General features: G+C 42.1%; 2 protein-coding genes across 9 annotated transcripts; one reads left to right on the plus strand and one right to left on the minus strand.

Annotated features, from left to right (window-relative positions):
- Positions 1-5,577: 5,577 nt before the first annotated feature.
- PAK1IP1 (PAK1 interacting protein 1) lies at positions 5,578-15,835 on the minus strand. The gene is given in 13 exon segments (XM_055799889.1): positions 5,578-6,130; positions 6,749-6,875; positions 8,466-8,565; positions 9,335-9,432; positions 9,525-9,670; positions 10,156-10,208; positions 10,845-10,919; positions 11,014-11,134; positions 12,143-12,305; positions 13,024-13,274; positions 13,277-13,306; positions 13,309-13,389; positions 15,823-15,835. Coding segments are annotated over 13 exon segments (1,455 nt in total). The 3' UTR covers positions 5,578-5,933.
- LOC101920873 (tRNA selenocysteine 1-associated protein 1-like) lies at positions 12,788-26,098 on the plus strand. 8 transcript variants are annotated; one of them, XM_055798563.1, is made up of 11 exons: positions 13,231-13,369; positions 14,251-14,436; positions 15,845-15,925; positions 16,911-16,987; positions 17,084-17,214; positions 17,810-17,941; positions 18,833-18,952; positions 21,024-21,219; positions 21,836-21,881; positions 22,667-22,835; positions 25,777-26,098. In XM_055798563.1, the coding sequence occupies exons 4-10, from the start codon at positions 16,958-16,960 to the stop codon at positions 22,801-22,803; spliced, it is 792 nt and encodes a 263-aa protein (XP_055654538.1). In that variant the 5' UTR covers positions 13,231-13,369; positions 14,251-14,436; positions 15,845-15,925; positions 16,911-16,957; the 3' UTR covers positions 22,804-22,835; positions 25,777-26,098. The 8 variants fall into 8 exon arrangements, with proteins under 8 accessions (XP_055654540.1, XP_055654538.1, XP_055654536.1 ...); XM_055798565.1 differs by lacking the exon at positions 13,231-13,369 and adding an exon at positions 12,788-12,935 and having other exon boundaries at positions 22,667-26,098; XM_055798561.1 differs by having other exon boundaries at positions 22,667-26,098.
- Positions 26,099-27,901: the final 1,803 nt, after the last annotated feature.

The raw sequence follows: 27,901 nt of genomic DNA on the forward strand, positions 1-27,901 counted from the left end.
GGGTGCCGTGCCACCCGCCCGCAGTGCTGCCGGTAGCCCGGCGGGGGCGGGCGGGGGGGTGCCCCAGGGAGAAGCCCGAGTGGCCCCAAAATGAGGAGAGGCTTCGTGTTTTGTGTGCTTGTTCAGTGGGGGGGCAAAGCACCCTCCTAACTGCCTTCGTGTGCGCCCCCATCCATCCCAGTCCGGTAGCAGAAGTGGGGGGACGTGGGGGTGCAGCTGAGAATTGGGGGGTGGGTTTTGGTGTGGTGGGAGCTCCGGCGCTGGGCAGCCCCCAGGCTGCTCATGGCTTTGGTCAGGAATGTCAGTATAGGCCTTTTGTGGAAGATGTAGTGGATTTTCTATCTTCAAATTACAAGCACACCTGATGCGACAGAAAAAGGGAGCCTTCCCCTGTAGAAGTTATACAACAGTGGGAGATGGAAAATACCTTTTTAATTATAAAACATTAGAAAAAAACCCAAAGAAGGTGTTTTGTTTTGTTTTTAAATCTGGAAAAAATGTAGAGATGTTTCTAACTGTCTGCAAAGATAAACTCTTTCTCTTCCCACCCCCAGTGCTGAAACTGGCATTCTTCACATCAGTGGTGCTGCAGGATTCATTCCAGTTTTCTGTACACTTACCGCCCGTGGCCATTGAACCATAGGGAAAGAGCGAGCGCTGCTCCAGCCGGGCCCCTGAGCTGAGGGGCTTCAGCTCCTCTTCCTAACAGAAGCCACAAAACATCAGGAGCCCGTGCTTTCTGCAAAACGTAGCTTTCTCTACCTGCATTTTCAAATTTTCCCAGCTTCATCAATTAGCCTCATGGTCAGAAAGTGGAAAGCAGTTTAATTCCCTTGTTGGCCGCATAAACAGATCTCTCCTGTCTCCCTGAAAAGTGCCACAACAAACACAGACCCAACCTATGCCGGATGGGGTTCCCTTTTCTGTTCAAGCTCTGTAATGGCTGAGGTTTGGGGTTCACTGGGCTTTGCTTTGTAATCCAGCACTGGGGTTCTGAAGCAGGAAAACTGGGAGAACTCCCCGGGGGGGGCCAGCTGAGGAGCAGCTCCCCAGGCTGCATGCAGCCATGGCTCCCGCTGCAGAGCAGCATCATGCGCGCTCGCCCTACAGCAAGGGCTTTCTCACCGCAGGCATCTCCTCTCTGCACTGCTGCCTCCCCTCTATCATTCTAAGCAGTTCCCTGAAAACTAGAATGGAAAATCCGCTGAAAAGGAAGATGTGCACAAGGAAACAACCAGAAAAGTTGCTCAGTAGCTGAGCATTCACTCCAAGTATAAAAATGCGAGTTCTCTCAGGACTGTTTCTTGTATTTCAACTTAAAAACTGGCAGGACTTGTCTTCTTTGTCTCCAGTTTACAAATTGTGACAAGTATCACGACGTGCATAATTCTTTGTTACTATACGGGGAGTTTGTATTTTTACAAATGTCTAATATTTACTTGTAAGCCTAAACCTTAGAACCAAAATTCTGTGGCATTTCTGCTTTTTAATTCTTAAAATTATGTGCAGACTGGATGCTTCCCTGGTGTTCAGGAGAGTTTGCTTCTATAAGTGTGATATCCATGGCCATAAACTCATGGATTTAAACATTAAAACAATAAAAACTGTTTTAGTAGCGGCAGCCATTTTGTCAAGAACAGATGTAAGATAAGGACTATAAAATAGATGTAACACTTTACAAGTGAAAACACTTTACACAAGTCTCTTATTTAAGCTTACACTTTGTAAGCCCTCTATGTACTACAGGAGCCTTGTTATAAATTAAAAATCTGATTTGGTACCTTTCCTGCCAAGTCTCCACACCATTTTAGGCCCCGCATTATTTGCCTGTGTTTATGTACACACACATTCAGAGCACTGTTAAAGTTAAAAGCTGTGTCAAATTAAAATAAAGTACAATTGAATGTTTAATGTTGAATTAAACTGGGGTCATATAAATCAACTATGCTGGATATTCAGACAAGGGGTTGTGATCATTTAGCTAAATAAGGGGAACACTCACAGAAGATACAGACGCCCACCTCCAAGGGAATACTGCCATGTGAGCAGTCTTCCAGCAGCACCGAGGATGCTTACTTAGTTCCAGTGACAGAGCCTACACAGAGGTGAGGGGAGTTGTATCCTGTTTTACATCCCCAAGACAGCCTGCATTCCTGCCCCCGCATTTGGCTCAATCCTTTTTCTGATTTTCTCTACCTTTTCTCTGGCTACACAAAGACGGAGGAACAGATTATTACCAAAGCGAATCAGAATAAAGCATGATTCCAACTGCTCCTTGGAAACAGAAGAAATAATGACTACTCCAGTAGTGCAGAAAACAATATTAAAATGCCTTACTTAAAAAAAAAAAAAAAAAAGAGAACACTTAGTACAGCTATTTGACCTTGTTCTATCCAGCTCAGCTTTGGTTTTCCTACTGTGTATTTGTAATAACACGTAGGATAAAATCCTGTTCCCACTGACTAAGAAGGCCAGGAATTCACTTGTTGTTTAAGTGCAAAACAGATGGGTGACATTTTATCAGCATGACAAACATTTTGAATGTTAGATAATTTTTTTTTCTCCTAACAATACGGCTCAGATCAAGGACTTGAAAAAATACTATGGGAAGGGGGAAGGGAAAATCTTATCAATATAAACTTTTCCCCCTAAAAATATGTATCATATTCTGAAAAAAAGATTTCAATCATTTGAACGATGGATGTAAATACTTAAAAAAAAATCAGATGCGTGAAGTACGGACACAGTAAAAAACCCAAGCATTTTGCTTATAAACTCTATATGTAAGTCTATGTCAAGAACTAGAAAGTACAATTTTCTGTGAATGTAGGAATGAAATGTGATCATCATATTTTAAGTAATTTTAACATGTTCCTTCTTACAGTAGAAAAGTTAATGCATGATACGGCGATCATTTTAGAGTGCTTGTTTTTGCTATTGCAACCCAGACATCGTATTTTAAGTCACCCTGAAGCAGTAGCAGCCTTGGTGAGAAAAGGAAGAGACAGGATTGTTGAAATTGATGGGACTGAACCAGCAGATATCAGTATTCCAGTCCGTGGTGATGATTATGAATGGCTTCTGAGACATTCAACAGCCATACAGGAAGCCTTGATGGGTTATACAGGTGTTGTACACAACAACCGGCCAAAAGGACCTCTCTGGAAGATGTTAGAACATTATCAGTGGATTGCGAGACCATTACGCTCAAAAAGACCAGCTGAAGGGCCAACGGTGTTTACAGATGCAGGACGAAAGATGAAGAAGGCTGCGTGTGTTTGGCAATCCGATAATCAGTGGCAGAAACAAGTGATCACCGGTGAACCACGGCACAACCTTCAAACCTTAGAACTGAAAGCAGTTGTTGAAAGGGCAAACCGTGCCCTGAAGGATTATCTTCAGAGACAGAAAGTATCGCAGGACATAGACGTGACTAAACGGTTGACTAAGGTGTTGTTTACTTTAAACTCTCTCTCCCTTATGGAGGATAGAGAGGGATCACCTGTTGTTATACATCACCAAACAGCACGAGGCAACCAAACAACTACAGTTCCTGGTTTGAATGTTCTGTATAAAAATATGGCTTCAGGTGTATGGGAAGGACCTAATCCAGTGTTATTTATCGGTAGAGGTTATTTTTGTATCTCCACAGATAAAGGACCTATATGGGTCCCTAGCAAGTTTGTGCGACCTGTATGTCAAGATCAGAAGACAGAAGAGAAGACTCAGAGCAAGCAGACGAAATAAACTTTCTATGTTGTAAGGGATGTAACCCGTGGGTATTGTGCTGATGTATGCTATGTGGGGTAAAACGGTTCTGTAAGCCAAAGCTTAAATGTAAATGGTGTAAAGAGTGTATGTGTTTGATTAGTAAATGGGCATGAAACAAGAGAAAGCATACAACTAGTGTAATACTGTGCTGATTGGAGACTATACATCATCAGAATCTGTGAAAGCACAGATTTGTGGGGTGGTATAAAATAAAAAAAAAAGGTGGAAATTGTAGGACTAAACATGTTTAAGTGGTGGACTTGGTTTATGGTCTTGATGAATTTTTTACCCATTGGCCAAAGTATTTTTGACATCTTGCCTAGAACAAACATATGGGTGACATGGGCAAATATCACGGGGGTAACAGACTTTTGTTTGAGTTTGCAGCAAGCAGACAACCCTTTTAAAACTTGTTTAATTGGTATTCCCCTGCAAGAGAATGAAACAAATTTTGATGTTTTTTTGAAATGTTAAAACAGTGGATCTGACTTCCAATCAGAATGGTACATGTATGAGTCCGAATGGGCAATTTGTTTGGCCTTCTATGCGTAATGCAGCATGGCAGAAAACGGTTATTGAGAATTTGAATCGACCATATCATTTGCCATTGCAGGAGTTAGAGCTATTAGGCAGCATTACGCCTGTTAAATACGTTAATGTGACTGCAACGGGAATTCCAGAATGCGAGGACCCGGTACCACCACTTCAAGCTCTAAATGGCACTGGAGTAATTTGGTTTGGTGAACCGTGGCGACTGTGGCTAGCGCGTCAAGGTGAATGGGAGTTTGATACAAGGTTTCAAAACTTAACCGGTTCACCTAATTGGGGTGAACTGAAAGCTGGAGGCTTACATGTAAATGTATCAGGGGGCTATCAGTTGCCACCGGGAGTCTTTTTGATACGTGGAGATAGAGCATGGCCAGGGATTCCTTTGAATCCTGTCGGTGGACCATGTTATTTAGGGCCTTTAACTCTGTTTGCTCCAGGTGTGAAAGACTTATTGAAAATGACTCCACAATTTCATAGATCACGGAGGGCACTGCACACCTTTGATGAAACATGTAATGACCAAGTCGATCTGCAGTCTGTAACAACAAATGTCTTAGCTTCCGTCTTTACGCCAGGAGCAATGACTGCATTAAACGCTAAGAATATATGTTTTTTCTTGTTTAAAGAGAGTAGTTTTTAACATAACCAATCAGGCCTGGCTTGTGCAAAAGAAAAAAGGGGGAATTGCAGAAGAATGGCTGCAGAAGCATGGTTTTAGAATCTCTGAAGATCTGCACAATCCAGGCCTGGTATTAGAATAGGCCTGTAATCAGAATTGTACTGAAGTTGCTGTGCTGAAGATAACGAGAAAGGTAGCCTTGAGCTATTCTTGAATCCTGAGACCGAGTAACTATGTTGTGCCAACAGGCCGTGGCTGTAACAGGCTACAGCTGCTGGGAAAGCAGGTGCAGGGCCAAGAAAGATAGGGACCGGTATGGGAAAATAGGGAGATACTAACTACAAGGCTGAAGCACAGCAACACAATTAGCTACATGGATAGAATGCTTATTTTAGTCATGATAATTAGGGGTGTGAGAACCGCACGTGTTTAGAGACTACTAACCAATTATATTTCTGCTTTACGAATATGCATGTGTGTCGGTTCTATATAGTGTTAGAAACTAATAAAGTTGAGCAAGATGCATAATTCATATTGAGCAGACGTCTTCTTGACTCTGGCGAACCCTTCTTCCAACAGCATGACAAAGGCAGATCATATTTTAAGTCAAATGAACAGTAACTTTTCCAACACTAAAATTAAAAGGTGTACGTGTTTTTAATATGCATTCAAGTGAGACAAAAATGTAACTGGAGACATGCAGCTAATTTTATAATTTTGACTGGCTTTTCCAGAGCCAGTTTAAAAGTATATGCTATTGTTAATAGAAAAATATAAACATTACATATTATTATTTTTGCCTTATTCACTTAGGAAAAGTTGCCATCTCTTTTGCTACTTCCCACAGTCATCAGTCAATTTATCAGGGTAAAAACATTCATTACTTTTAAACAGATCAGTTCAGAGGTGTATGTCCTGTCAGAGGTTTACATTCTTGTAAAAACTACAGCAACACCAGCATTTACTTTTTATTCAGGAGAGAAAGTAGCTGCCTTCATGCTGAAATATTCTGTTTCTTTTTCTTCTTTTGCAGTGGAGTTTCCAATTTTTTTTTCTCTGGAATAATCAATGGAGCTTCCAATTTTTGCTTCTCTGGAGTAATTTTTCTCTTTCTTTTTGCTGTTTTATCACTTTTGTCAGTCCAAAAAACTTTGGTTTTCCTAACTATTGATAATTTTTCATCTTCATTTGCTGAAAAAGAGGAAGAAATTATTCACACTGATATTTATTTCCAGTCTTTGTTGTCTAAAATGGCACAGAGACTTGTATTTCATTTTAAATAAGGGGTTGTAAGTTGTTTTTTATTTACAGTGGAATGTGCCATTTATGCTAGTTTAGCCTGTGATACAAAAATATCTAAAGATCAAGTAACGTAAATAGATTACAATACAGGAAAACAAGAGAAAAAAACAACCAACCTGAGCCAGACTGCCTAAGTTCCCACAGCTACAGTCTGCCTGGCTTCAGACCTGATTGTTTATAGGAAAACAAGACATGCAGTTCTATCTGACTGTTTATTCTTTTCTTACGTGTCTCAAAAGCTTCACAGTGGCTTCCTCAGTATGTTACTCCAGGAAAGAGAAACAAAAGTTTCATATAATAGAAGTGAAAAGAGGTTCATGACCTCCAACATACATGCAGGGTTGAGACACTATCAGGTTGGTAAGGATATCCCTATCACTTGCCGGCATCACATGCCCGGTTCTTCAAGATACCAAAACTTTTTCCAGTGCATATAAAAACCTTCCCACTTAGTATATTCCATTTCACAGTCACATTAACAGCCAACGATAAACAGAGTTCTGTTACCTTGAGATGATGTTACAGCTTCATCAGAATTTTCTTTCATTTCTGGAGCCCGGTCAAGCCATACTGCAAGACATGTCAGCCTAGCTTTGGTATTGACTTCACACAGTAAAGATGGCACACCTTCAATCTGAAAATAATATAGAAAAATATTAACTAAACATTATTTTATTTCTGTTTAAATTTACTGAAGTATTTGAAGTGAGAAAGTATCTTACTGCCCACCTTCCACTTCCTTTCTGGTGCCTTACAAAGTTTAGAACTAGAGGCTGCATACCAGTTAATGGTCACGTTGTTACAGTCCTGTCCTGACACCACTCCTCAGTTGTGGTTTTACTAAAAGCTCCCAATGGCTTTAAGAATGTATCTTGACAAGCAAGATCAGTGAGTTTCAGGCACGTGGCAGTAAGTTTAACACGAGGAAAAACTAGATGAGTCATAGCACCCACCAAAAAAACCCGTCAATGGTTTCAGAAGTTTCTCCAGAGTAATAGGTATTTTTTAGTACAGCAAAAATAATTTGAATTAAGTTATTGCATCAGTTTCCTTTTCTCCCTCACAAAGACAAGGCTGCTGATTAAAAGTGATCTCTTCAGAGTGTGTTTCCAATTTCTTAACTGCTTCCCAGTCAGTTCTGGGAATACTTAAGCAAATACCCTATTACAGATACCGGGGGATAAAGCATCACAAACACACATGCACCGTAACACCATCAACCCATCAAAAACTGCTTGTATTAAGATATTCTACCTCCCAGAGCTGAACAGAGCAGCCCCCAGAGATACACAAAATTTCACAAAAGTTTGCCTGCACAGGAAGAAAATCACACATTTGGTCAAAATAAAGACAATGTTACAGCAACTGGCAAAAAGTTCTCTGATCCTATGTCAATTATGCACAAGGGGAACAGAAATTGGAGGTGAAGGGAAAAGAGGGATTTTCAATACTGCACTTAGAAGTATAAAAATATTCAGAGAGGGTGAAATAAAAATGGGCAAATTCAGATAACATCTATAAAGTGTCTAAATGTTTGTATTTATTTGAACTATTCAAGATACTTACAGTGAAATATAGTAGATCCTTTCTTTCTAGCCATTAAATTTTTAAAAAATCTAATTCTGATTTAAAAAAACCAAAAACCCAGAGCAAACAATAAGCAAGAGAAACTTTAAAGATAAGACACGATTCCTTGTTAACTGTGCTACTCAGAACTGTTTGAAAATACAGGAAAGTACTCAGTACATTAATGTGTTTGAATTTTTCAAAAGGACAACCTTTTACCCCCTACATGAACAACCACCACCCACCCCAAACCACAGAGTTTGTGTTTTTAAAAAGAGTAGCAACAGTCATCAACATCACAAAAATTTACAGCAGTTCTTAGAACATATATAACTGATTAGATAGTCATGAAGTTTGGCCAGGTAGGTCTGCAGGGAAGCATGACTTTATGTAAAGAGGAAATGAGATCTTCACCATATCATTAGTTTTTATAGTTTGTTTAAAAAAATTACAAAGATACTAAAATAGACAAATGCATAAAAATACTTGCATAGATATACACATCTGTACTGAACATAACATGGAGGAAGATCAAGCCATCCAGATTTCAAGTAAAATGTACTCAGTGATTTAAAATTAATTTTTATGACAGAACCGTCTGCAATTTTGGTTGTCTGACATTTTTCCATAAATTTAACAAGCAGTTTAATAGACCAACCTTATTAAGAATCAGATTCCACATTTTAATATAACCGTCACTGGATGCAGTAACAATAATATGTTGTCCTTCTCTTTCAAAACTATAGATATCTTTTACTCTGTGAAGAAAATGCACTTTGTTACTTTATAGTACGGCAGCTCATTTCAGAACAGTAAACTAACAGAAATTAAAGATGAACGGGCAACAGTTTGAAAAGAAAACCCACAAATGACAGGCAGGAACTTGGAACAGTAATCTGTTTTGAGTGCTGTCATTTACAGTGGGAACATTTGCCTTTGTTAGGCTTGTTAGGATTCAGTTCAGAACCCTATAATACTTTTAAATACACATTACTAACCACATCAATGACATTATACTTTTGTGTTTTGATTAATTAAAAGCAGCATTTGGATCAATAGTTGATATCAGACAACAACAGAGATGTGACTACTTTCCTGTTGTCGGGACTGAGTACAACTGGTTTGTTGTATTTAAGTGTTCTAAAGAGTCAGAATCTGTAAAGACTGGTTAAACATTCTTTAGATGGTCTTGCAGGAAAATGCTGGTACCCAGTTTCAGAAATGCATAGACCACAGAGAAGTGTGTACTTCTGTGTGTGCGTGCACACACACTCATAAATTTAGAACTGTAACATTTCTAATTTTATACCCTTTTGGTTTTGTAACATGCTTGGACAGCACAGTACTTGTGCTCACACTAAAAACAAACAAGTCTGTCCCAAATTTGGAATTTAGCACATAAACATATTCACTGTCTGCACTAAAACAAAAACAACAGTAAAATATGCTGAACATTACAAGTTATTGAACTTTACTGAGTACTCAGCATTGCCATAAATATTTTAATAGTAAACAAACATAGAATACCTGTTTTCATGAGCTTTAAATTCACATAGGCACTTCTGAGAGTCACAGCTGTACAGCCTTATAATTTCATCATCTCCAGCTATGGCAAGGATAGAATCCTTGGAATGGGAAAAAAAGAAATGCAAGTGTGATTAATTTCATGTGTTTCAAACCAGTTAATTTCTGAGTAACTTTCTTTTTTTGTACTTACTGTAACAAATCTAAGTGAAGAAATTCTCTTCTCTGTTGTGATAGTGCCAGTGATTGAAGCTGTGTCAAGTTTGTAGATATCCACTTTATTTGTTTTCACGGTCACATACCTCTCTCCGTCAGGGGCCCATTTAATTATGTGGGCATCTGTACACATTGATAGATTTGTATGCACATGTACACAGATTTTTTGCACTCTATACTGCATGAGAATCTAAAAGTAAGAACCTTTCACAGCTGATAGACACTGTTTCATACCTAAAGCTGACAACAATTCAAGAAAAAATCAAATAACCTAGAATAAACAAGTAAAACTATGCTCTTACATGTTTATTTCTGGTTATCAGAAGTGTATAAAGAAAAACAAAACACATTTATTTAAATGTCCTGACATCAAATTCCAAGGAAAAAAGATTGACTTTGAGCTCACTATGCTCACTATGTTTTCCTTTTGGTAAATGATTATTATTAAGGACATAAACTTACATATGCTTTCCTGCATGTGTAAAGACATTGTGAATACACTTTTCATTTCACTGACTTGTTGATTAATTCAGTCTACTTTTCTTTACACAAAACCCCAAACTATCTAATTCCACTTTTTTTTAGTGGATTTAGACCAATACACTCACTTTGCTTCAGGTTTTTGATAAAGGCTGATCGTCCTTCTACAAGATTCCAAGTTCTGAAAGACAACAACAGATAACGTGCATTCTGGTTAAAAACAGCACAGTGAAACTGAAGTCCTATCTGCTGACATGAGGCATCCAAAGGAAGCTTTTAAGAATGTTTATGCATTTTACTGCCGCCTTAATGCAAGAGAAAATGATGACTTTATATATTGCTTGCACACCATAAGGTTGAATTTGTGATGTTTGTTTTATAAACCAGTGCTTGCAACGCAAAGCTCAAAAGAAGTCCAATACCAATTCATACTGTTAAAATACCATTTTATATACTTAAAACATGTATATACAGCAACATGTGTACAGAAGTGAAAAATTACTTTTCTCACACTAACCAAAACCTAACAGCTTTCAGAAGTTTAAGGAAATTGTGTTCCAAAATGCAAATGTATTTACACATCTACAAGTGACTATAAAGAGTCAGAGCACAACAAGAAGCTAGGAACAGCCTTTAAAACACTGCTGGTACCCAGAACTTAAATAGACAAACCAATGGATCTTTGAAGCATTTAATGTCCAAACATGTTTTATCAGTGTTGCACCGTCTAGTCCCAACACGGAATTGTTGCTTGTAACAATTTACTAAGAGTTACTGAATTACGATTCTCAGCCTTCCTTCATCAGTTTCGACTCACCTTAATGTTTTATCTGTTCCTACTGACAAAGCTAATTTCCCAGAAGGATGAATAGAAAGAGATGTCACGTGCCCCCTGATAAAAACAAAACAATGTATTAGCCACATATATTATTTACAAGGAAAATCAACATGAAAATGTACATGAATATGCAGATTAAAAAACTCACTTATGTGCCTTAATGGATTTCAGGCATTCCCATCTCTTTGTGTTCCAGATACAAATTAGTCCGTCTTCAGCCCCACTCAGCAGATGCGTAGTACCATAGAACTCCAAACAAGTTATTGTGCCTAGAAATACACACCAGAGCTACTAACAGCGTTGTACATACCCAACAGTTACCACACAGAGAACGCATGAATTAACAGAGAAGCTTCTAGCATTAAAACGTACTATCTACTAGCATTAAAACGTACTATCTACTACCCTACCCTTGGGAAAACCGGAATTATTTCCCATGTTTCTTCACAACCCTCCCAACTTTCTTGTTATATTAAATCACTGATGTGTTCTATCAGCACCTCTATAGCCATACACATCAGAACTCCATCTGGTCCATTCTCTGCAACTGCACTACTCATCCACTGTGGCGCAGGTGACACAGAGCTTCCATCAGGAATGCTCCCACATCAAAACTCTGCTCTTGACACACAGCTGTATTTACTGCACATGCTGGCTTCCCATAAGCACCAGATTTATTGTATGAGTTGAATGCAGGTGCATGTTCAGTCTAGCTCCAGCTACTTCTTGGTTATCAGGAGGAAAAGACAACTGGGATCGAGCTACAAATGACTCAACCACGTTTACTTGGATGGTCATTAACTGATGTATTACACAGCTGTGATTCAGGGGGCACATAAAGTGGAAAACGTACCAGGTTAACTCTTTTGGCAGCAGCAGCCTGCTCTCACACACAAACTCTCTTTTGTGTAGCTCAGGTACATCTGTGACAGGACAAGGACACTGGGAAAGATGGCTGTTGGGAGCAGGCATGGTCTAGATAAAACTGTCCTGGTAGAAGAAAAATGGCTCATGAGCCAACTGTGGGCCATAACTTCTCAAACAGTTAAAACTATAAATAACTGGAAGGAGCAGCTATACCTGTGTGATAATATCCGAAATACTTTTTGGATTTTTATGCACAAAAGCTTACCTTGCTTGTATCCTCAGAACATCATGGCTGCAACACCATCACCATTAAAGACTTAACAAAACAATTTTCAATTTTCTTCTGGCAAGGGCCAGCTTTTCAGCTTTAGATTTCTATCATTAATGCTTTTTACAAAAAGCTTCCTTACCATTGTGCTGCAGCAGTGCCCCATGTTCTATCTTCTTTTTCATGTCATAGATTTGGATCGTCTCATCTCTGCTCCCAGTGACCACATATCTGTTATTCACTGCTACTGCTGACAATGAGGCAGAGTGGGCATGATGTGTAAAATCAGGGACAACCGTCCACGACTGTAGATGAAATACAAGATAAGCAGGTTTCTCTGAAGTAAAGTTTTTCTATTGTAAGCTTCAACTTCATCATCCTGTATTTTTATTTTTTTTTTAAAAAAGCAAAACCTGGAAAAGTCTATGTGTAAAACGTGAAGGAATTATGCCTAGCTGGAAGTATAATGGGATCTTACTGAGTTAATGTGCTCTTCGGAGATTAGTTCGACCGATTTAATTGTGCAAACCACTTCTTGTAATCGCCGTTGGGCTTAGCTGAAACCGTACGTGGAAAAGTATTGGCAGAGGGGTAAACCTCACGGCCGAGGAAGGCGGCTGCTCCCTCCTCCCCCCGCTGCAGGCTGAGGGACACGCCTGCCACCCGGCCCCCCCATGTGGCATCCAGCCCTGGCGCCGCCATTTATTCCCGGCTCCGCGCTGCCAGGCTGAAGGGAACGACCCTTCCCCCCCGCGCCCCGCGGGCCCCGCGCCCCTTCCCGCCCCCCCGGGCAGCGGGGTGTCCCCGGGCCGCTGCCACCCCCCGCGCCAGCGCTGAGGGGCCGAGCCTGCGGCTGCGGGAGGCTGCCCCGCCCCCGCCGCTCTTTAAAAGCCCACCCCGGTGCGCGGCCCCGCGGCCGCGGAGAAACGCAATCGGTGAGTAGCGAGGTCCCGCTCGCGTTGCCCGCCCGCACTGCCCGCCCGCGGCGGGGGAGCGCAGCTGCCGGCCCTCCCGCCCCGTTACCTCAGCGGGCCGCGCGGCGAAGCCGAAGAGGACCTGCTCGTAGCAGCCCGCCACCAGCTCCATCCGCCCGCCACGCGCGGCGCCACCGCGGGGCCCTGCCGCCCTCAGCCGCCGCCCGCCCGCCGCGCTGCCTGCGCCCGCCGCCAAGTGCGCCGCGCCGTGCCGGGCCCGCGGCTGGCGGCCGGCAGCGCTGCCCTGGGGGCGGCCCGCGGGCCCGGGCGGGGGGCGGCGGGGAGCGGGCGGCGCGGGGCAGGCGCTGCGCGGGGCAGCCCGCGCGGAGGGTCCTCGCGGGGCGGAAGCGGGGCGCGCGCTGCTGCTGCTGGCGAGGCGGCGGAGGAGGAGAGGCGTTAGTGCCGGGAGCGGGGCCTGGGGGCCGGGAGGGGGGTCGCGGTGACCGAGGCCGGGGTGGGTTGTGGGGGGTGAGGCAGTGGGGATGGGGGCGCGAACTGATCCGCTGCGCAACGGCACGGGGGGGCGGCCCCCTTCCTCCTTCCCTTCCCCCGGGGCCTCAGAGCCGCCGCCTCACGGGCGGCTGGGCCGCGGGCCTGCGGGGCGGGGAGGGGAGGCCCGGCGGCTGTGGGGCCGAAGCGCCCGCTGGCCCGCCTCCCGCCCTGGGCGCTGCTGGCGGGGCGCCGCGGCCTTCTCAGGGCCCCGTGGGCTTGCTTTATTCCTTAATTTTTTTTTTTTAGTTTGATCGCCTAGCGCGATAAACGGGAAGCGCGGCCTTGGCGCCAGCGGGGCCGCTGCGGAGGGCCGCGGCCGGGCGGGGCGCTCTTCTTGCCGGGCGCCGTGGCCCTTCCCGTCGTGCCGAGTGGCTTTTAAAAATGCGTCACGGCCCGGTGCGGCCCGGCCCGGGCCTGGCCTGGCCTGGCCCGCCTCGGCCGGGGTCACCCTCCTCGCTGCCCTGCCCCAGCTCCCTGGGAGCAAAACCAAGTCGGAGGGGGGCGGCTTGCCTTCTGCTCGGCTGAGCAGCGCTCGCACAGGCGATTTTATGCGTAAATAGCTTCATCCGCCTTTTTGCCGGTGCAAATATAATAATAAGAACGTGGAATCAATGGGCTGGTAAAATAGATATATAGTCCAATTAAGGAAGTGTTTGAATGCTGGAGGTTGAAGCTGCCCCACTGCTTAAATGGAAGCTAGCTGTGACTACAGTTAAGGCAAACGTGTAAAAAAAAAAGTTAATACATGCTGGTTTAACTGCTGTTTAAAATTTTTGCTTTCTAGTGAAAAGATCAAGAGGCGACAACCAAGATCAGACCAGGAACAAGTACAAAAACGCAGTTTTGCATAAAAGTCCGTGATAACTGTGACCGAGGAACAGTTGCATCACTTGGCTTCTGATAGTCTTTTGCAATAAAACAGCTTTATAGCGTGTGCGATCTTCCATTAAATCCACACGAATCAAGAGTGGTAAGTTAAAAAAAAAAAAGTGTTATGCAGCTGTGAATGCAAACATTAGTATTTCAGTGTTTCAAGCATGGAGGAGTTCATGGTTCCATTTATTAGAAAGTAATGCTTGAATTGGTGGAACATAACTGTGTGGATATTTTTATTAATAATGACCTTTAACGAAGCAGTTGCTGTTGATAACTCTTTATAATGAGCACAATTAGGTTTACTGAGAGGGCACACACTAACCTTACTAGTATATGCCTGTATGTAAGGGCTTGTTTGTACTTGACTATTTTTTTGGCTTCAGAATGGGCATGGGGATGAAGTGCCTAGTTACTCTGAATAATGCCCTGCATACGTGCTCTAATTATGTTACATGGCTGTCCTGTGTCAGGTTAGCTTAATCCATTTCCAGAAGTAATGCTCTGAACTGTTCCCCTGTGTGTGGGAAGCCTTTAAGACAATACAATAAATACAGAGTGTTTGTAATACGTGAATGTGGGTTTGACCAGCCAGTATGTTAAACACCACATAAATTCTTGCATGGAGATGGGAATTAAAACTTCAGCAGTGAAGTATCTGCATAGAAGGAGCCACACTGGATGTAAAAAAAATGCTGGTGAATGAACAGCTGTGTATGGAAGTAGGTTCAAAATACTTTGTAAACGTCACTGTTTTCTGCACTGATTTATACTAACAGATGACTAGGGAGAAAAAGCTTTAAAAAAAAGGATATAAAAATCAAAAATACCCCTTCAGAAAGGTGTATATACTGGTTTAGTGATAGCTGTCAAGGGTGATTTGTTGTTGCTGACTGGTAGCGAATGAAACATGTATATGGAGGAGGCAAAAGAGAGAAGACATTGAGAAAAAGTGCAGAGAAAGGTCATGTTTACCTGTACTGTGCCCTTGTCCCTCTCTTATTTTGTTCTTCAGCACATAGGAAGTACCACTGCTCGTTTTCAGCTATATAATTTGTGGTACAAGTCAATCAACTTCTAATGTGGCTGAAAGGGGGCAAAACTCAGCGGTTGTTCAAAGCATTTTGAAACATCTATTTTTGCCTTGTTTGTAACTCTTTTAGAGTATGGATCTTCTGAATTACTATATTACATGTAGGTATTTTAGAAATAAAGGTAAAATATAGGTGACTTAGAAGCTCCCTCTAATTTTCTAGTGCTTTGGACAATGGGAAGACTTGGTGGACTATGACAATTTAAGAAAGTGAACAAGACTTGTAATCATAATCCTGTTGGCCATGTATCTTTTTTTTATCTCCACTGCTTTAGCAGTGACATGTCCAAACTTAAATTTCTACGTTTGGAATTGTGAACATTCAAAATGTAAGGCAGGGTAAAAATCTTTGAAAGTAAGTAATCTCCAGGTTAAGATTCTTTATCTTACTGTTCCTCCACATCTTTTTCAGCTGAAAGAGCGCAATAGACGGAACCTGTGCAGCAGTGTTCTTCGAGAAAGGCAGAGGACAGTTTGAACAATGGCAAGCCAGGTAAGATCATTTGGTCAGGAATTCAGGCTTGCAGTGCCTAAATGGATTCCAGAACCATACTCAGAATTCCTAGTAAATGTAAAGCTGAAATAGCTAGGTTGCTCTGAGTTGGGTGTTCTTTTAGTCCTACCAATTCTTCCGGTACTGTGGAGTTTGGTGGCTGTCCTCTGGACACATAATCGCATCAACTGAAGCAGGTTGGGGGCATAACTTAAGTTTTGCAGTTCGGATTATTTGAGCATGAGTTCTTCTGAAGGACCTTGCGCATAACACCCTCTATATAAGATACATGTAGAGGTGTTCTAGAGGAAGAACATTAAAGCCTGCGTAAGTAAAAAATGCTGCAAAACACCATTCTTATTTTTGGAAGTCCTTGTTCTTCAGAATCTTAAGCGAGGGAGGCAACCTGTGTTAATACGGCTGTTTCCCTCCTCTTTTGTGTAGTCGCCCCACTTTCTTTTTAAACTGTGGGTTTTGGGGTTTTGGTTTTTCTTATTTTTTTTTCCCAAGAGGCACTTTTTTGCCTCTTCCTGGCCTTGCATCTGGGTTTGAGTTTTCCCTCAGCCAAGCTAGTGCCTGTTCCTGGTCTGCTTTCTCCTTACCTTCCATTAATTGGCCTCCTGTTGTTCCTGGCCTGGGAGAGTGACTCACAGCTGGGTAGTGAGGAGAGGCATCTCACATAGGAGAAGAAGAATTCCTAGGTGAGGGGAGATAGGGACAGCTGAGATCCCTTCTAGGCAAGAGTGATGATTTCCCTGCCTCTTCATCGCTCAGACTGTGCTGCTGCAGGGTTTTTTTGAGTCCTGGAGCGCAAGTGGAACAAAGTCCAGTCCTGAAGCTAATGAACATTTAGGATTGGCCAACATCGAAGGGCTACCTGGTTTTTCCCTAATTCCAAGAGGAAGCTGTCAATCCTTTAGCCAGCTTGACAAGTCAGGGGAATATGGCTGTTCATACAATCCTTTGGCTCTGTTATTTTTGCCAGGCGTTTTCCCCAGAGGCTGCTTTCCCTCATGGGAGGCGGAGGGAGAAATGGGACCCCAGGCTTCTTTCAAGGGCAAGGTGAATATGGGGAAATCACCTGTGGTGATGGGGAGTGGGAGGGAGGAATGTAAATAAGGCTAAATACTATAAAGGTGATTTTTTTTCTCCCAACAGGACTTAATGGCGAAAAAAAGAGAATGTCTCCAGGCCTACAGCTGGTGGAGGACGCCGCAGAAGAAACGGAAGAAAAAGAACAAAATAAAACCAGGAAGAATAGAGTTTGTCCCTAGTAGTAGTTCAGCCAGGTAAAGACTTTTTGAAAGGAGAAACTCTGAGCCCCTATTGAAGTTGGTAGTGCTCATTGAATGCCATTACTTAATCTTAAAACTCTGAAATGGCACATCTGGTACCTATACACCAAGTATTGCTTATGGAAATGTATTGCCAACAGAATATTGAAGGTTTTTTTTGTAGTTCATCTCTCTATAGTCACTGAGAAATGATGGAGCAATAGTCATACCTCTCTTGAATTGTGGCTGTAAATTGAGTTAATAGCTTTTCTTGTTGTTTTTGTGCCTTCTCCCTCCCCACCCCAACCCCTTAGACAATTAATACCCTTAAAGCCAGCTTCTAGAAGTTTTTTATAAAATGGGCTTTTGAAATGCTTTTTTTCCAAAAGCAGAGAACGGACCCAGAGAAATTGAGAACTCCATGCTGATGTGATTGCATTGCAGTTCTGTGTAATATCAGAAGAGTTTTGTAATTAATAATCTTTCTCAGATTTTTGTCTCCTTAACTTGTCCAGTGATAACTACCTGCTTATATGTTAGGTACCTTAATCCAGCAATCAGGTACCTTTAGTCTCAAAACTTGACAGTTCTTCTCCTTATCTTTTTAAAGACCGGATTATTCGATATTTGTTGGGGAGCTTACTCCAGAAGTGGATGATTTCCAGCTTTATGACTATTTCCTAAAGAGGTACCCCTCATGTATTGACTGCAAAATAGCAACAGACCTTCTGGGATATTCCAGGTAATGCCTGTGAAAATTTGTAATGCTGTTAGTATGTTTATTTCTAGAGTAATATAGAAGAACTTGCGTCCAACCTGTTCCTGCATTTTCTTCAGAGGCAGGAAGAGAGAGAGTAATCTCTAGAGTTATTTTTTTTAACAGCATAGATCCTTGTGTTTCTTGGTTAGTTTAAGTAGTTAACATGATACGTTTCAATTTAGCTATCTGCATGAATGAAATCAGGTGGTGGGAGAAGGGAGAGTGTGTGCTGAAGTTTGTGCTGCTGTGCTTCCATACAGCAGTGTGTCCGCTTAGCTGTCTGCAGTACTGAAGACAAAACAATGCCCTTTTTACATGTGGGAGAAAAGCGTGAGGCCTGGCAAGTCTTAAGGGGTTGGGGGAACTGAACCTGTTAATACTAGTAAATAAAGCCTAGCAGAAGCTACACTGGCCAGGCAGTGAGTCAGGCAGGGATGAGCGAGTTTGCTGTTCAGACGGTGCTGTCTGTAATAGACTTAACTCAAACTTAAGAGAAAGCAAATTTAAAAAAAGCTAGTGCTGTATAGTGGTAGGAGTGGGTTAACACTAATTGATAAATTAACTGCTGTAAATGCAGAAATATGGAATCTGATTACTTACACAGATAGCAATTAAATTCTATTGTTTTGCTGGCTCTCAGCAAGTTGCATCTTAATGCTAACAAAAACAAGCTTTTTGCTTCTGGCCCAAGTTTTTAATTTGGTGAAACATCTTCTGTGCATGTGCATATGCCAGAGAGATTGCTTAGGTAATAGAAGCTATAGTAGCTGCTATCTTGTCTTTTTTTTTTTTTGTAAAGACAGAAATTGAATTAATTAGCTTTGTAACTGTTATGCATACTAGAATTTATTTTTTCCCTTTTGAAAATTGTAGAGGGTATGCCTTTGTCAGATTTGGTGAGCAAGGTGATCAGATGAGGGCACTGCAAGACTGCCAGAATGCACCAGGTCTGGGGGGAAAACGAATCCGGCTGAGCATAGGAATTTCTAAAAGGTAACGAATGAGTTGTGCATTGATACAGTAATTCTAAATAATCAGATTCTTGTAGCCCTGCTTTTGTAAAGTCTGTGGCCCGTGCTATAATGGCTGTACGCACGATGCAGTCTAAAAACCAAAAATAAAGAAGCATTATGTTTTGACTCCCTGGATTCATCAGCCTCTTTCAGGATTGCTGGGGGAATGCAATTCTTTTAAGTCTAGCCAAACTCTTTGACTTTGTAACCAGCCTTAATTCTTACAAGTAGCAAAACTGAATGTATTCATAAATTTTTCCAGGTTTGGGCCTGATTGTATGCTTGGGAGCTTTTCTTCTAGACATCTCCTTTAGTTCAGGCAGAGTAGCATGTTAGTAGTTCTACAGTAGGCTGGCAGAGAAAGGAACTCTTAAATGGAAAAATCCAGATTATGGGGGGGAAGAAGCCAAAGGAGATGTTGCTGAAAGAGTTTACAGAATACTGTTTGCTTTTCCAAGTGATTGGGGCAGCAGGGAATTTAAAATTGACTGTTTTGAGAGGGTTTTTTACTCTGCCGGTTCAGTTCTGTCAGTTATTCAAGGCAATTCAAATCTCTTAACAGTTAGAGAATTGATAACAAATTTGATAAATTTTGATCCAGGATACAGGCAAACATAGAACTTTATATAAAACCATTCCAGTATATTCATGAAGTTAGCTTGTAGCTTCTGTTGAATAGTGAAAGTAACAGCTTTTATTTCTCTTTACCCTGGATAATTCTGCAAATGTTGACTCTTGGCTTTGGAATGGAAATGCCTTTACCCAAGACTTTGCTGTCCACAATTGCTCAGATCAGAGTATTTTGAAAACAAGAAGAGGTCACAAACATGTTTCCTCACTTGTGCTATCAAGAAGAATGTCAGCAGTATTTTCAGATTTTTCTTTCCTACAGAGATGTATGTAGGAGAGAAGTTGGAAGCAGAAGACTTGGAGACACTGTGTAATCACTTGTTTACTGCAGTAGCAAGACAATAGAATACCTATTTACTAGAATGTATGTGGAGCTCTACAGTATCGAAGCAAACGTTGCATAGGTACTAAAATATGCATCGGTAATCCGTATCTCTTTTTGAATGGCTGAGTGCTATGGTCTCCTAGCATCAAAATATCCAGCTAGCAGAGTAGTTTGTCACTAAGCTTCAGCTTGTGTTCTTGACAGAAAACCTAGATCTGACTTCTCTGTGATGAAGTGGAGGTGTGGAGAATAGGACTCTGCAAACACAGGAGGTTTGCCTATGTATAATCAGTGAGGAAATGTCTAAGCATAGAGGATTCTTTGGAATGTGCAGCTGGGTTGTCTGGATGTATTTCATGTAGTGTACCTCTGGTTTTGTACCTTTGTTTTAGTACAGGCGACACTTGTGTATTGATTCTTGCTATTAGTTGTCCCTGAGAATATCTACTCGGGAGAGGGAAAGTAGTGAAAACTGATCAGCTGGCCCTTCTGGTGTTAAGAACCAATGACTGTTGTCATTTTCCTGCTGCTTTGGCTTCAGACTGGATAGTGATGACACTGACTTCACCTGACGGCTCTACTTTGGCAACTTGTTCATGGACTAAAAATTGAGCAGGTGGAGGTAGACATGGCAAACTGGCAGGCAGTGTCAGGTGGTCCTCTGAAACAGATAATCTGGCTTCACCCCCTTGTTCCTGGAAATAATAAGATTTAGTATTAAGCAAACAGAAGGTAGAAGAGCTAATTAAGACTGGATGCATCTTTAAAGCAGCTGTGCTTGATAAAGGTCTCTGGTCTTCATAAATCAGTTTCTATCAGCAGGTTGCTTACACAGATACTAAGAACACTTCAAGTGTCATGGATTGAGTTAATCCATGAAAACAATTATTTTGGTACTGGTGAAGGTGAGAGCATTTGCTTCTCTATAAAAATGAGATCTTAACACTGTGACTTAGACTGTCGCTTAGGCAACTATTCAGAAAAGCTTCCTTTTAAGCTTTGAAATGTGTAAGCTGGCAAATTGTTTAACTTCACAACTGGGTTTACAGTTCATTGTTCTCAGACTCTTAACTGTATGTAACTTCTCATGTTTCAGACTGAAAGCAGAATTCCAGCGGTACCAGTCCTACAACTATAATGATTATTACCAAGATTATCAGAACTACTACTCGCAGTGGGGTTATGATCCTTATGCTGACTACAACTACAGCTCGTATACTCCCTATGATAACATGCAAGCTGTTGGAGACTGCTCTTTAGGAGATGCTGTTATGGCTCCAGCTGTTTTTGAGGTAAAGATACTACACGCTTCCTTGGAAAAAAAAAAAAATCACAAATAAGTTGTATGAATTATATTAAGTCAGAGCAAAAGAAGTCCTAAAACTGAAATGGTGCTTTTTGCATTGTGTGGAGGTTTGAGTAGCAGGCTTCACTGAGAGGTGTCTTCAAATGCTTTGGTTAGTCTATAGAACTAGAGATTTATACATCACTGTTTGCTCCTGTATGCCAACTGACAGCATAACTCTGTAGGTTTCCTCTCTTCCTGTTTTTCTGATGTACTTCGCTTAAAGCAAATCAAAGAATTACTGTAAGATGGTCTTATCAATTACAACTTTTAGAAGTTCATTCCAACCTGACCTATGCTATTGTTTTTTTTTTTAAAAAAAACAACAAACACCAAACCCACAAGAAACCCACCCCCCTAAAAAAAACACCAACCCAAATAACCAAAACCCCAAACACAAACCCAAACCAAAAAACCCTCAACCCTGCCAACACATACACCACGACCCCCCCCAGCTTATTTTTGTAGTTGTGGGAGGGAGGAGGAGAATGTTTTGGATTAGCAGTACTTTCCCAAATAAATTCTGATTACACTTAAAAGATTTTCTTATTTTTTGTTTCAAGGAAACTTCAGCTATGACTGAAATCAGTGATGACCTTATAACTGAAGGTAATGATGATTCTGTCACTGCAACTTGAATTTAGCTGTACTAGTGCCCTTTAACAATACAAGCCAATGACTGTTGGATGAAGAATGTCTGGGCAATTCAGGTGATGTAGCAGGATTCTGTACAGGTTATAGCTGAGATGAGGTAGGATTTTAAAGCTGATGGTGTGTACCCTGTCAAGTTGAATGGGACATAGTTAACAACGCTTCATAGTAGGTTTCTTAACTTTGCCTTCATTCTTGTTCCAGAATGGTCTAATACAGAATCTGTCATATCTTTGTGTAGATTCTGCTAAGCATATTCTATGTTAAACTCATTAATAGGCAGAAGCTTTGTTTTCCAAGCCCTGAGGTAAAAGCTTATGGGTCCTAAAAGGAGGATTCAACTTGAACTTAAAGATTTGGTACAAAAAATTGTCTGGCCTGGAAGGTTTGTGGACAGTTTCGTACATATAGACATCCTGTGTTCAGAAGCTTTATCGTGCCGAACTCATATTGTAGTAGAAATGAATTAAATGGATTTTGGGAGAGTTTTGTAGTTAATTAAGTCTGCTCTTTATCTTGAAATGCCAATACAGTCCTAGCATTCTAATACACAAATTCCAAAAAGTTAGATGTATCAGGTTTGTTAAATTTCTAGGTGAATAAACATCATACTACATTTACTAGTAAATGTCTGAAATGATGTAATATTAGCTAAAACACACTTCATTAGGCGTTTACTTCAGATTTTTGTATGCATGCCTTCCCAGGTCTGACACTTGTGCTTACCAGGCTTTTATTTTCAGATCCACAGCTTTACTTGGATGTTGATGAAATGAACAGGCAATTTATGGAGACAAGTGAAGAACTCTATGATTCCCTCATGAATTGTCACTGGCAACCTCTGGATACGGTCACTTCTGACATCCCCCCTGCTATTTAAGTGTCTTATATAGCATGACCGTTATGACCAAGGTGCTAAAATTACATTTCTTCTACATTACTCTAGATCATAAGTTTTAAAGCACAATGATAGGTTGGGTTTTTTTGCTATGCTTTTGACAGTTTCTGTAATCTTTTTTTTTGTTCATCACTCAGAGCATCTTGAAATCATGTAAATATTCTAGAAATGTAAAGAGTTCAATGGGGTCTAAAGATAGACTTGCCTGTGTAAATAAAATTTTGTTTCTGCAAACCTGCCAGCAAGGGATTTACTTATGTGAAACACTTTCTCTTCTGGCTTGTGGAATTTAGCTGGAGACAGTAGGGGTATTTCACCTGTCTTTGGTATGGGCATCAGGACACTGGCAAAAAACCCTAGCTCTTGTGTATTCTCAAGTTACCGTGGCAGTCTTTCGCAAGCTCTAATGTGCTTGCTTAGGTTATGTGTGTATTTGGGAGACGCTCCTGGGGCTTTCTGTGGGAATACTTGGCCCACTCTTTCACCGGCAGTCTACTGGTGCTAACTGTACTACTGTTGATCTGCTAGGTCAGTTAGAATTGCTTTATCTTACACTATTTTAAACATACAGAAGGGCAGACTTCTGGCTGCCATAGCTGCAAACATTCCGAAGACTAAGGATGATCCCTACTGACAGTTTTATTCTGCCCTTCTTACCAATAGCCTTCTCAACACTTGACAGCAAAGAAACTGGTGTAACATAATACATGTTCTTAAACCTAAAAATCCTTGGAGAAAACTTTCTGGTTTAAAGGAGGAAAAATAACTTGCTGTGAATAAAAACAACCCCAAACTATCCTAGTAACAGCCATTCAACTAAGTTGCACCCTATTCTAAACATTTCTAATCTGTTCAGTTGTCATCCTCAGGTGTTCTATAGTGACAAGGTTACAAAATTTTAGTAGGATGACAGGGTTTGTTTGTTTTTTTTAGTATTCAGGTCAAAGGAGATGAGGGGAGATGGCAGCAAGGAAGGTTCTGCTTTAGGCTAGTAAATTCTGAGTGGCTTCCTCTAAACTGTCCTCATCTGGAAGGGTATAAACTGTTTTCAAGTTGTAGGGGCTACTTAGGCCCATGTGCATGCAAAAATACTTACTACCAAATGTACAAGGTGGACTGGAAACAGAAGAATGCTTTTCCAAGAAAGAAGGTAGCAGAAATTATCATAGCTAATAGCTGTGGAAGCTACTAAAGCTAGCAGAGACACTTTGGTACTGCCATGTGTGTTGTGGGGGCAACCTAAACCATAATTGCTATGATGGCAGATAGGAATAAAGTGCTCTTGCTTTCGTATGACTTAAATACGTTAAAGTGGTGGTCATAATCTATATGCTATTCTTAAGTCTAAAATGAATACTGTATTGCAGAGTGATGACTCTGCTGGCAGGTCATTTCTAACTGCTGACCAGAATCGCACGCTCTTTCTCTTCACCGTTTAATATCAGCTAGTAGTATTTTCAGAGTCCCACCCATGAAAAACAAATGCTCTAAAACAGGGAAAAGCTTTTGGAGTACTATAGCAAGTTGATTCTTCCTGGATTTTATGCAGATGTACATGTAGGAAGAGACAGCAAAAAAAAAAAAATCCCATTTAGGCAGGGGAGTAGCATCACAGTTCTAAGCAGCTGTTCCCCTGCTTTGGGGAAAGCTAGTTGCAAGGTGGTTGGGAACTTGGATTTCTTGGGTGAGTGTTTCCCTTGTGTGAACTAGTGAGTCTTTAGAGCATGAGGGTAGGGACATGATTAATGAGGGTGTGATGGAAAATGAAAGCGGAGGATCTGGGAGGGAAGGGGGGTGTTTGTGTTTCAGGGGACTGCAGTAGGGAGGAAACTCAGGGTAGTGAATGCAGACCCCTTGAATTTGGATGGCCCATGTAGCTATGTGATTTCACTTAGTTTGGCACTGTATCAGCACAGCACATAAACCTCACTTGAAAAAAGTCCCAGTCTGTAGCCACCTCGTTCATGTAGATTTTACCTGTTGATAGGTCTCTACACTGCATTAGCCACTGTTTTCAGCCATGCATGCACCTTCTGTTCTGGTCTGTAAAGTACCCAGATAGTGAAAATAGTGGTTATGTAATGCAGTGAAGGAAGTTGTTTGGGCCAGTAGTTCTCCAGACCTGAGAAATGTTGGGGGTGTATTTTCTTCCAGTCGACATAGAAGAGAAATGAGGTGAGGAAGAGAGTCTGTTGGTTTGCAGCCCAAGTGATACCGTTCTAAAATAGCTTTCTGACCTCTTCTTCTGTCTCCTGAGCCTTACTAGCCTATTCCGCTTTCCAGTTAGGAGTACATACATGGGATCAAGATGGTGTGCACAGTGCACGTTCTTTACTGTAAAGGCTACTGAATGCAAAATTTCTTCCTGGATTGGTGTGTTACCTGTGAACCTCTAATACAGGAAAAAATGAGTGCATCAGAACTGTCAGAATGCATTGCTGAGACTTCTTACTGAGTAAATTTACACCTGTTCCAAAACTGCGTTAACTATGTTATGCAGAGACCTGAACTCATCATACAGGTGCTTGCCATCAGATCTACAAAGATGTGATTGCAGTGGGAGCATTTAAAAAAAGTCTTCGAAGCATCTTTCTCAACACCATGCTATTTCACTTTTTCCAGTTGTGTTTTGTGTTTTACCCAACTGAAATGTGGTTGGGTTTGTTTTTTTGTTTTTTAAACTTGATGAAGGGTTTTTTTTCTGAGAATATCTAGTATTGGTTTTATGAACTCTTTATTGCACCTGGCTGCAATAGATTGTGCCTTTACTCAAAACTGCTATTTTCTTCAGGAAGAGTAGTGTTTTTGTTTTCTACAGAAAGGATGGTTTGAGGGGCTACTAATCCTGCAGTCAGTGAACAGGGAGAAAGAAACAGGCCAAAAAGGGTAAAAGAGTACTTAAAAGGGTACAAAAAAGTTAAATGGTACTTAAGCCATGAATGTTTCTTTTTGCAGGGGTGCTCTTGGACCAACAGCTTCTTTCTAGCGCTACCTCAAAGTAACTTGCAGATATAACTCACAGGGAAGATTGATCAAATGGTGATGATCCCTATCATTCTGCTGGATATATATATATTTGCCTTTGGTTTTGTCTCATTTTTAATAACATTTATTTAACTTCAGTGACTCATGTCAATAGACGTTGTTTGACTACATCAACAAGTATTTCTGAGTCATGAGTGTCATTAAAGGCATGTCACCATATGGAAATTGTTCTAAATAAGTAAAATGGAAGTAAAATAAGTAAATAAAGCAGCACTTGAATTTACAGAGCAAATATAGTGTAGCTGCCTTTGACACGTACGTGGAAGAGACAATCGTGTTTAAGGTTGCCTTAATATACTTGGTATGCATCAGAAAGAGGGAATCTTGTTTTAAAGTTGCGCAGCTCTTAATGTCTCCAGTGCAGGAGTGATTTTAGTCAGTTCCCTACGCAGGTCCCATTTGAGAAGTCTGTGTTATAACTGATGAATGTCTTACTGGCAAAGGGCATGGTTTACATCCCTTTGTAAATACCCGTAATGCTCTTCCCATAATGGAAATGCATCACGATGCCCTTCCTTCCTCTTCCCCTGAGCTGGAATTTAGCATGATAATTGCTTCCTGGACAAAAAGAGTTACAAATTCAGGCTAAAATACTCTCTTTCTTTTATTTTGACCATTCTATTGGTTAAGATTTTTTTGACAAGCATAATTGTAGAAACAGAACCTCATCCTAAAATTGGTCCGCAGATGTAACACGCCAGCAGTTTACGCAAGATGAGGTGGTTCTTGCCAGGTGACTTCTAAACCCATGTGTTTCATGCCCTGGAAGGGATTATGTCACTGCAAGTCATCCCTACTGCAGTTAAAACTGGATTTGCAGTGGTAGGGTAGGAGAGGAAGAGACTGGAGTTTTGAAAGTGTACTTCATGAGGAGAAATACCTGGAAGGTAATTCCACACTGCTCGTGTTTTGGAAACTGTTCTCTCCTTTAGATAACCATGACAGCAGGACTGAGAAATTGAGGAGGAGCGAGTCATGTAGGAGAGCTGGGATGATACCAGTGAGGTTAAAAAAAAGCTGATAGGAAACAAAGACCCAGCAGTACCAAGCTCCCCATTAACTTTCCTTCTAAAAGCAGTTCCTGCTCTGCTGGCTGCCAGTTGATTTTTTCTTCAAGCCTTCAGAATTGCCCTTGTTGGTTTGAGTGCCCCCAAGCCCCAGAGTCTGGTACGTTCCTTTTTCAGGTGTGTGCTGTGACAAATGCATTTATTTTTGGTGGAAGGGATGCGCACCACATCACAGTTCTTCTCTTTGACTGTCAAGTACCTGTGTCAGTAATCTTTTTAGAATGTTCTGGGCGGTTTTTTGGAGTGAACATTTTTACTGACTCTAGATGGGGAAGGTGCTTGGGATTTTTGGTGCTGCTCCATCATTCCCTGGGCAGATCAGTGCTCTAAATAAGATGTAGACCCGTAGATTTTTCTCCACTTCCAGTCGAATATAAAAATAAACGTATTTCTACATTTTAAAAATCTGTACTAGAAATGCAATCTTCCTTTTGTTTTGAGGAAGGAAAAGCTGTGTCGAAGGGTTTTTTTTCCCCCCACCTGCTCCCACTCCACCACAGAGTGAGGACAGGCCTGCAGGCCTTCAGCCCCGCGGCCTGCGCAAACCCGGCGGCGCCCGGCGGCGGCCCCGGCCCGCTCCGCTCCTCAAGCTCTCCGCGCCCCGGGCGGGGCGGGAGGCCCTGGGCCTGGCTCGTCACCCGGCACGGGGCGGTAACGCCGCCGGGGCTCCCCCCGGTGCGGCCTAAGGCCCTCACCAGCCCGGCTCCGAGCCTGCGGCCCGCCCCGCGCCCATTTGCGGCCCGGGGGCGGGTTCCCGCTCTCCTCCGCGGGGCCCGGCGGGGGGCGGGGGGGGGGAGCTCCCGGCCCCTCCCGCGTCCCTCGGGCGGGCGGTGCCCCGGCGCGCGGGGGCTGCCGGGCGGTCCCGCTCGGTGACGCAATCCCGGCGCGCTCCGGTGACGCGGAGCCGCCCGGGCGGACGCCGTGTGGTTGGTCGGCCGGAGGGGGGAGGGGTGCGGCGGCTCGGCCGC

This window comes from Falco peregrinus, chromosome 3 (genome assembly GCF_023634155.1).
Source record: "Falco peregrinus isolate bFalPer1 chromosome 3, bFalPer1.pri, whole genome shotgun sequence".
NCBI lineage: Eukaryota > Metazoa > Chordata > Aves > Falconiformes > Falconidae > Falco > Falco peregrinus.

Excerpts from the sequence above, each read along its gene's own strand:
- LOC101920873 (XM_055798565.1), top strand. The coding sequence starts at position 16,958 with ATGGGACCCCAGGCTTCTTTCAAGGGCAAG. Across the intron at positions 18,953-21,023 it reads AGCATAGGAATTTCTAAAAG|ACTGAAAGCAGAATTCCAGC; the intron begins GTAACGAATGAG and ends CTCATGTTTCAG. Across the intron at positions 21,882-22,666 it reads TGATGACCTTATAACTGAAG|ATCCACAGCTTTACTTGGAT; the intron begins GTAATGATGATT and ends TTTTATTTTCAG.